An 8200-nucleotide genomic window follows, 5' to 3' on the forward strand; every position below is an offset into this window, starting at 1 on the left:
AAAAATACCTTTCACCCCCCCCCCTAAAATTCCATACCAGACCCTTGATCTGAGCACAGGGCTGGCAGGACAGGAAAGGGGTGGGGGCGAGTGAGTGCCCCCCCTTCCTGCGATACCAGGCCACATGCCCTCGGAGCTGGGAGGGTGCTTTTCCAGGTCTGCCCCTGGAAAAGCACCTTGCCCCTGTGCCGATGGCAGAGTCAGCTGTCATTAACACAGCTGGGTGGATCTCGACAGTAATGTCGGGATCCGTCCCAGCTGAGGCGGTCTCACTATACCACGAGCTGTAGCTTGCCATATACTGAGCTTTGGGTCATGGGAGGATGCTAGTATATGTCCTACAGTGACCCATAAGAGAACTATGGGGAAAACACTTACCCCATACTTATCTTTTAAGTGTGACAATGCTCAACACGAAGAATCCCGTTATTTTCAATGGTGCCCATTCACACCTGAGCATTGTGTTGCTTGCAAAAGTAGATGCACCTTGTTTCGGGTGCATTTTTAGCCCTATAGACTTTAATAGGAGCAACTAAAAAGTGTACGTAACACGTGTTTTTTGCACAATTGTGTGCCTAATAGCTGTCTCCTCCTAATGGCCAAAATACAAACACCTGTGTAAATAAACATGTAAAATTCACACAAGAAAACAATCAAAATTGCCCCCAAATGCTCATGCTCTATTGTCAACATGGGCTAGAAAAACATAAAATACAGAGGGGGGAATTTATCAAGACTGGAGCAGACAGAATCTGGAGCAGTTGCCCATGGCAACCAATCAGCTTCTATCTTCAGTTTATTCAGTTAAGGTTTAAAAATGAAAGAGATAATCTGATTGGTTGCCATGCACATCTGCTCCAGATTTTGTCTGCTCCAGTTTTGATAAATCACCCTCAATAACTATTCCCTTATTTTTTTTAACCTCTTGCCGTCCGCCCGTAGTAGAAAAACGGACGGACGGCACTGCTGCATCAGTAGATAAAAATGCTCAATTTGACACAACTTGGTAGTGGAAATACAGCATTGCAGGGCTTGCTGATACACGTAGTTCCACCAGACACGCCTATACAGAAGCTGATCATGTTACATGTATGTGATATCTGGTTTGGAAAGGAGGAATAATAATTGATTCTTCCCCTTTTCTGATCTGTGTGACATTGTTTGCTCCCCTATTATTGCTCCAGCCCTACACACACAGCAGTAGATGCTGTTTCCGTGCTAGCAATGTCAATAATACTACACACGTGAAAACAGAAAGGGCTTCCTGTTAGCGTCCAGTCACCCTGGCAACGGAACGATCCATATACACGTAAGGGAGGGGGGAGCTTTTCCTTCAACTCGCTTCCAGGGAGCTTGTTACCTTCCTGCGAGTATTCCGAATGTGAATACTTTTCTATATTAATACTGCCAGCTTTATGTCGGTGTTTTAGTAAGAGGATGAGTGGAGGAAATACACCGACGACATAAAGCTCTCCCTGTGATGTAAGATGGGCTGGCCTGTTGGATGGTTGCAGGAAGCCTGTTGCCTGGAGTCAGAATATTGGGGACCCCATCAACCTGGACGCAGAGTCCCATCTCAGAACCGTCTGGAGTGTACAGCCCGGGGGACAGAGGCAACATGGAAAATGAGAGGTTTGGGGTGGTCAGAAAGTCAATGAACAACAACCAGCTCCTGCAAAAGGTAAAGGAATGTCTTCTGTTGAACTTAATTATATTGTATTCATTATATTACTGTATATCTCTATATCTCTCTCTCTTCAGAAGCTGGTGAAGCAGATCTCTGCTTCGTCAGCTTCTCTGGAAGTCCCTAGGTGACATTAGGGGTCCTGGAGACCCCTTATGTCTCCATAAAGAGGGCCTGTCATGTAAACTGGCTTATAAAGTTAAGTGTAAAAAAAATAGTAATAAAATAATGAAAGACGCATTAAAAAAAAATTAAAAAACATTTTTTGTTTTTTAAGTTCCCCGCCCCCACATACACACGCAAACATACGTCGGGTGCGACTACATGCGAAAATGACGATTGCGCCTATTGTGCTGCACATGTTACATATCATCGCAAACGTCAGCCTGAGAGCAATAATTTTGGGGCCATTAATCACTGATAACACTAAACTGATGAGCAGTAAAAGCGTTTAAAGCATCACCTATGGCCAATTTTGGGTGTGGTCTTTTTTTTGTGATTTTTGCGAGTGCACGCAATTTTAAGGCTTGACATGTTTGGTGTCTATTTACCCGACGTGACCCCGTCTTTTATATTTTACCAAAAATATGAGTAATAATATATGTTTTTTAACATAACGTAGGCAAAACATTTTTTTCTTTCAAAATTTTCGGAACTTTTTCATTATATAGTAAAAAATAACCCCCCCCAGTGGTGATAAGGTCGGCTTGAACTATGAGGATGAGTGACTTTCACTCACCTCTAGTTCTCCTTTTAATATGGACTTCAGCTCATTTTGTGTCTACAACAATAATGTGTAGAGACCTGCAGGGGGCAGCAGAAAGTTACATTTCGGAGATGTGCTGCATTTTAAAGATCTATAAAATCATGAATGGAGTATCTAGAAGTGGAAAGAGTTCTAGGAAACCAATTGGGAAGTGAGCTCTCTGGAAATGTATTAAAAAGTTAAAGGAGAACTATGAGGTGAGTGTTTTTCACTCACCTCATAGTTCTAGCCGACCTGTGACAATGAGACTGTCACAGGTCGGCTCAGTAGATCGGTAAGTGAGTGAACACATACCAGGTTCGCTCACCTCTCGATCCTGTCACAGCTCTCTGCCGTGACAGGGGAGGGACTGGATTCCCCCCTCCCCGCTCCGATCCGCCAGCGCTGACTGGCGGAATGGACGGGGGAGGGGGCGGGTACAGCTGGCTCTGCCTCTAGATAGGCAGAGCCAGCTGTCACTCACGCAGCTGTGCGCATCCAGACATAATTGTCGGGATCCGCTTCAGCTGCGGCGTCTCAGTATACCGCAAGCTACTGAGCCTAGGGTGACGGGAGGACGCTAGTTTGTGTCCTCCCGTTACCCTAAGGAGAACTATGGGGAAAAGCCTTAACCCCATAGTTCTCCTTTAAATCTGAGACACAAACATTTGAGTTATCTGCTTAGTCTACAATAGCAGTCAGTTTGAATATAACTGTATGGCATTGTTAAAATGTAAATAGTCATGTCATCTCACATCCAGGAGTCCCCTTGGTTCTCTCCCCTCTCACCCTATCACCCTGTATGATGTACAGATCTCCCTGGAGTCTTCTCATTTACCAGAGAGCTGACTCAGCCCTTTTCCCTGCATAGCTCCCAGGTGACCCGTACAGGGCGTGGGCAGTAGCTCAATTCCTTAGATAATACACCGCAGGGACGTGCGGTCAGGGAAGGCACAGCCTCACCTAGTATTATGGAGGAAAAAGCTGTCAGCTTCAAGTCTGAAGCTGACAGCTTTTTCTCCACTCAGAGCAGCTTCTATCACGTTACACATCAGGGGAAGCCTCCCCACTGTGTAACCTGTAATGGATGGACTACTGCCTGTTAATTACAGGCGGCGCTTCATACGGCTTTTGACAGCTAGTTAGGTTACACAGCAGTGGACTTCCCCACTGCTTGTGTAAGCTAACTTGGTGAGGCCAGAGCTGTCACAGCCTCTACTTGATGTTAGATGCTTGGGCTCTGTGGATGGTTTGAACCAATGGCAAAGATGGCAAAGTGCATCTGGTCCAAGCTGTCCAATCAAAAAAAAAAGAACAGTGAGGCCATCGATCTCGATGCCTCCCTCCCTCCTCCACACTGCTTGGTGGCAGGGCTGAGACAGGCGGGGTATGGGTGGAGGTGGGCTGGGGACGGGCAAGGGGGAATGCCTCACTGAGAACGGACTCCACTGCACGTCACTGATGCACAGAGTACAGAGTATTCATGTATGTTGGGTGTGATTATCACTATCTGTTCTAATTCTTCATGTATGGACCCAGAGCTGTAGCTAGCTCCTTTTGCGCCCGAGGCAAGAACAAAAAAAGTGAACCCCCCCCCCCATATCTGCCCTTAGTAAACAGGCCACCGTCAGAAAACTGGGGAAGAAAAGAGAAATAAGTTATGCAAAGAATACAAAGCCGGCAATTATCTAGAAGTATGTGATTGTTGATTATCATTACTAAACATCTCTAAAGGTGCGGTTGTTGTTACTTTAAAGATATGGGTAAAGGTCCTCTTTAATTTCGGGTCTTTAGTTTTGCTTTAAAGCTGCCATTATATGATGTGGTCACTTGATGGCGACATAAGACAAGTTTTTCCTGTCTCCTTTAAGTACCATTTACAACACCTTCTCAGTATTGTATTTCACTGGAGACAATGTGAAACATTTAAGTCTAGACAAACTGTATTAAAGGCTTTATTTGTTAGTATTAACCCCTGCAGACGAGATGTAACTGTGTCCTAACCAGATCTACTTAATTCCTTTCCGGTCTGATGTGCAGTAAACTAGTCTAAATATGGCATTTCTATATGGTCCATAGTAACCAAATTCTGATGCGTTTACCTCAGTGGGAGCTACCAATATTTGGTAGCCATGAAAACGCCGCCAGTAACGCTTTCATCTGGCTGTTACGTGTGTGCTCAAATGCCCTATGTCTGTCTCTTTGTATCAACATGTAAGTTTTTTCCATACACTCTAAAACAGCGGTGTCAAACTCAATTTAATCGTGGGCCGCATCAACATTTTGGTTGCCCTCAAAGAGCCTGTAAGACTATATAAATGTATCTAATCTGTATCATAATTGCCTCTGCATTCGATTATCACTGGTTTCAGTTATAACTTAATACCTAGATCTGAAAGTTGAAGTCTAGAAATGGCCTTGAGTTTGATACATGTGCTCTAAGGGTTCATATACACAGGTGTGCAGTATGTTGCGTTCAGATCCGTAATGTGAATGCAGAGCTATTGTATGCTATGGGCCTATTCAGTTCCATTTTGCTTTGTAGCGTCTAGCTGCTTAAACCAAAACAAGAAAACTTGTCTGATGCGCCCATGGTCCGATTTCGACCGTATTTCTTACTGTACGCATTAGGGATGCACCAGTTTCGGCCACCGAAACATACCGGACGAAAATGGCGCTTTTGGCAAAATGCTGAAAGTGCCATCTTTCAGCAAAAATAGTGGTGCATCCCTGCTTTCCCTCCTTCCCGGCTGGGCACTGCTCTGTGTTCCAGGGGGGAGGAGAGAAATTGTCACCAGAGGCCAAATAGTGCGGGAGGAAGAGATTGCTGTGAGCGGTTGGCGTCTCGCCTCCTGTAACAGATTAGGAGAGTGGTGCATGGGCGGAGACAGCTGTCATTGTTGTCACAGTAGGCTGAGCTCTGCTCCCGCACCACCCTGCTTAGCCTCCTGTGACAGATCAGGAGAGCGGCAGTGTGTGGGCGGAGTCAGCTGACACAGGAGGCCGGCGGTGCGGAGGAGGAGTCAGCTGTCAGAGCAGATCGAGCTCTCCTCCTTGCACCGCTTGCTCAGCCTACTGTGACAGCTGTCAGGATGGAGAGCGGGTACAAGCAGTCAGTGACCAGTGATTGCTGAGTGTTTGTAGATAATTGAGGACAGAGTATGTTTACTGTGTCCCCAATTATGAATGAATGGGAAGTGATCTACATCACCTCCTGTTCATTCATGATTGTGAACACAGTAAACACACTATAGCCACAAGTTATGAATGAACAGGAACACTCAGTATAGAGGATTCCTATTCAATTATAACTGAGGCTGCAGAAAAAGAGATTGAGGACTCTGTGTCCTCAATCTCTTTTTCTGTTTAAAAAAAGAAATATCAGGGGTCTGTTTGGATCCCCAATATTTCCTCGAAGGTGTAAGGATTTCCGTAAAGCAGAACTGAAGCTGCATTTTTTTCATCAGAAAATTCTAGTTGTCTGTCTGGCATTCTTATGTGGCCACTGCCTTGTTCTCTGAACCACTGACCCACAACAGGAGTTTTGACTTCACCAGCTGCATGCTTGTTTCGGGTCAGTGGTTTGGTGAAAATTGAAGCCATTTAATCACCCAATTATTTCCATTCGACCAACAATAAATCACATGTATATGGCCTCATGCACATGGCAGTAATGGCCATATAGCGTACAATACGGTTGTATTTGTTCTCTGCCGGGAGTGAGAGGTGCATCTCACAGCTATGGCCAGCCGGCCTGTACAGATCAATGGCAGGATGTGGCTACATGCAATAGCAATGGTTTCCTGTATATATGAATGCAGCTGCCGCCTGTCATTGATTTACACAGGCTGGGTGGCCATGGCTGTAAGCTGCACCTTTTGCTCTCAGCAGAGAAAATACAGCTGTAAGGTATGCTATACGGCCATTACTGCCATGTGCATGAGCTCCAAAAAACTGGAGCAGAGGAAAGGCATCTGTCCTGCCCATAGCAGATGTCAGCTGATCGATTGCTATGAATAATACTTATCTCTTTTATTTAAATATCTGCCGCAAGTTACTGTTCGTTCCACGTCCATCCTGACACTCGATAATTCATTTCATTAGTGAACACGTTTTTGGGCCGTTCTATGTGATAATTATGAGAATGGGATCTCTGGTTTTAGAACAACTCTAAATTTGCAGTGCTTCTCCCTCACAGCAGGAGCTCATTTAAGATCTTTCATTCGTAAATCATCTCCTGGAGCATTAACACAGAATGATTTAACTTGGAGTCACTAGCAGTCAAAACTTTTAGAGCCGCAGCTTAAAGTGGGATTAATTTCTATTTTTATTCTTAGGGGTCTATTTATTAACAATGTGCATGGCCCTTCACTCTGCAAATATCTTTGGACATTTGTCCTGTGCGAGTAATGGCAAAAACAAACACTCTTGATACATTTTCTTTTCAGGTCGAATGTATTGTGATGTAATATTGCATTATGGCCACTAGATAGAGCTAAGGAGCGTAGCAAATGAATCCTTATTTCCTATGCTCCTCAGCTCCACAACAGAGGTTATTTAATGTACACCGGTACAACTTTTCCCTTAATATGTACATCGATCAGCCATGACATTATGACCTAATACTGAGTAGGTCACCCTTTTGCCACCAAAACAGTCCTGGCCTGTCGAGGCATGGGCTCCATTAGACCTCTGAAGGCATGCTGTGGTATCTGGCATCAAGCCAACAGTAGCTGATCCTTTAAGTCCTGTAAGTTGAATGGGACTTGTTTTTCCAGCACATCCCACAGATGCTTGATTGGATTGAGATCTGGAGAACTTGGAGGCCAAGGCAACACCTCAAACTCGTTGTTGCGTTCCTAAAACCATTCTTGAACGATTTTTACAGTGTGGCAAGGCGCATTATCCAGCTGAAAGAGGCCACTGCCATCAGGGAATACAGTTTCCATGAAGGAGTGTACTTGCTCATCAACATTGTTTAGGTCGGTAGTACGTGTCAAAGTGACATCCACATGAATGGCAGGACCCAAGGTTTCCCAGCAGAACATTGCCCAAAACATCAAACTTCTTCTGTCAGCTTGCCTTCTTCTCATTGTGTATCCTCGTGCCATCTCTTTCCCAGGTAAGCGACGCATACGCACCCAGCCATCCACATAATGTAAAATAAAATGTTATTTCTCAGACCATGGCCACTTCTTCCATTGCTCTAAGGTCCAGTTATGATGCTCACATGTTCATTGTAGGCTCTTACTACGTAGTCCCATACACAACAAACTGTGATGAAATGTGTGTTCAGACACCTTTCTATCAGAACCGGCATTAACTTTCCCACAATTTGAGCTACAGTGGTTCTACTATTGGATTGGACTACACAGGCCAGCCTTTGCTCCCCGTGTGCATCAATGAGCCTCCCATGACCCTGTCGCAGATTCACCGGTTGTTCTTCCTTGGACCACTTTTGGTAGGTCCTGACCACTCCAGACCAGGAACATCCCACAAGAGCTGCAGTTTTGAAGTTGCTCTGACCCTGTCGTCTAGCCATCACAATTTGGACCATGTCAAAGTTGTTAAAACCCTTACACTTGCCCATTTTTTCTGCTTCCAACTGATGTGTTGTCAGGGACAAAAAGTTCACTTGTTGCCTAATATATCCCACCCACTTCCAGGTGCCATTGTAGTGAGAAAACCAATATTATTCACTTCATCTGTCCGTGGTCAAAATGTTAAGGCTGCTGATGGATGGATGTATGTATGTATGTGTATATGTATGT

General features: G+C 44.8%; 1 protein-coding gene across 1 annotated transcript in view; it reads left to right on the top strand.

Moving 5' to 3' along the window:
- The window catches only part of CFAP77 (cilia and flagella associated protein 77), a 161543-nt gene that overhangs the window by 2617 nt on the left and 150726 nt on the right, over positions 1-8200 (top strand). The window contains exon 2 of the mRNA XM_018565753.1: positions 1515-1681. Within this exon, the coding sequence (XP_018421255.1) occupies positions 1515-1681 (167 nt within the window). The remainder of the gene's footprint in view (positions 1-1514; positions 1682-8200) is intronic.

This window comes from Nanorana parkeri, unplaced genomic scaffold (genome assembly GCF_000935625.1).
Source record: "Nanorana parkeri isolate BGI_ZX_2015 unplaced genomic scaffold, ASM93562v1 scaffold884, whole genome shotgun sequence".
In the NCBI taxonomy this organism is placed as follows: Eukaryota; Metazoa; Chordata; class Amphibia; order Anura; family Dicroglossidae; genus Nanorana; species Nanorana parkeri.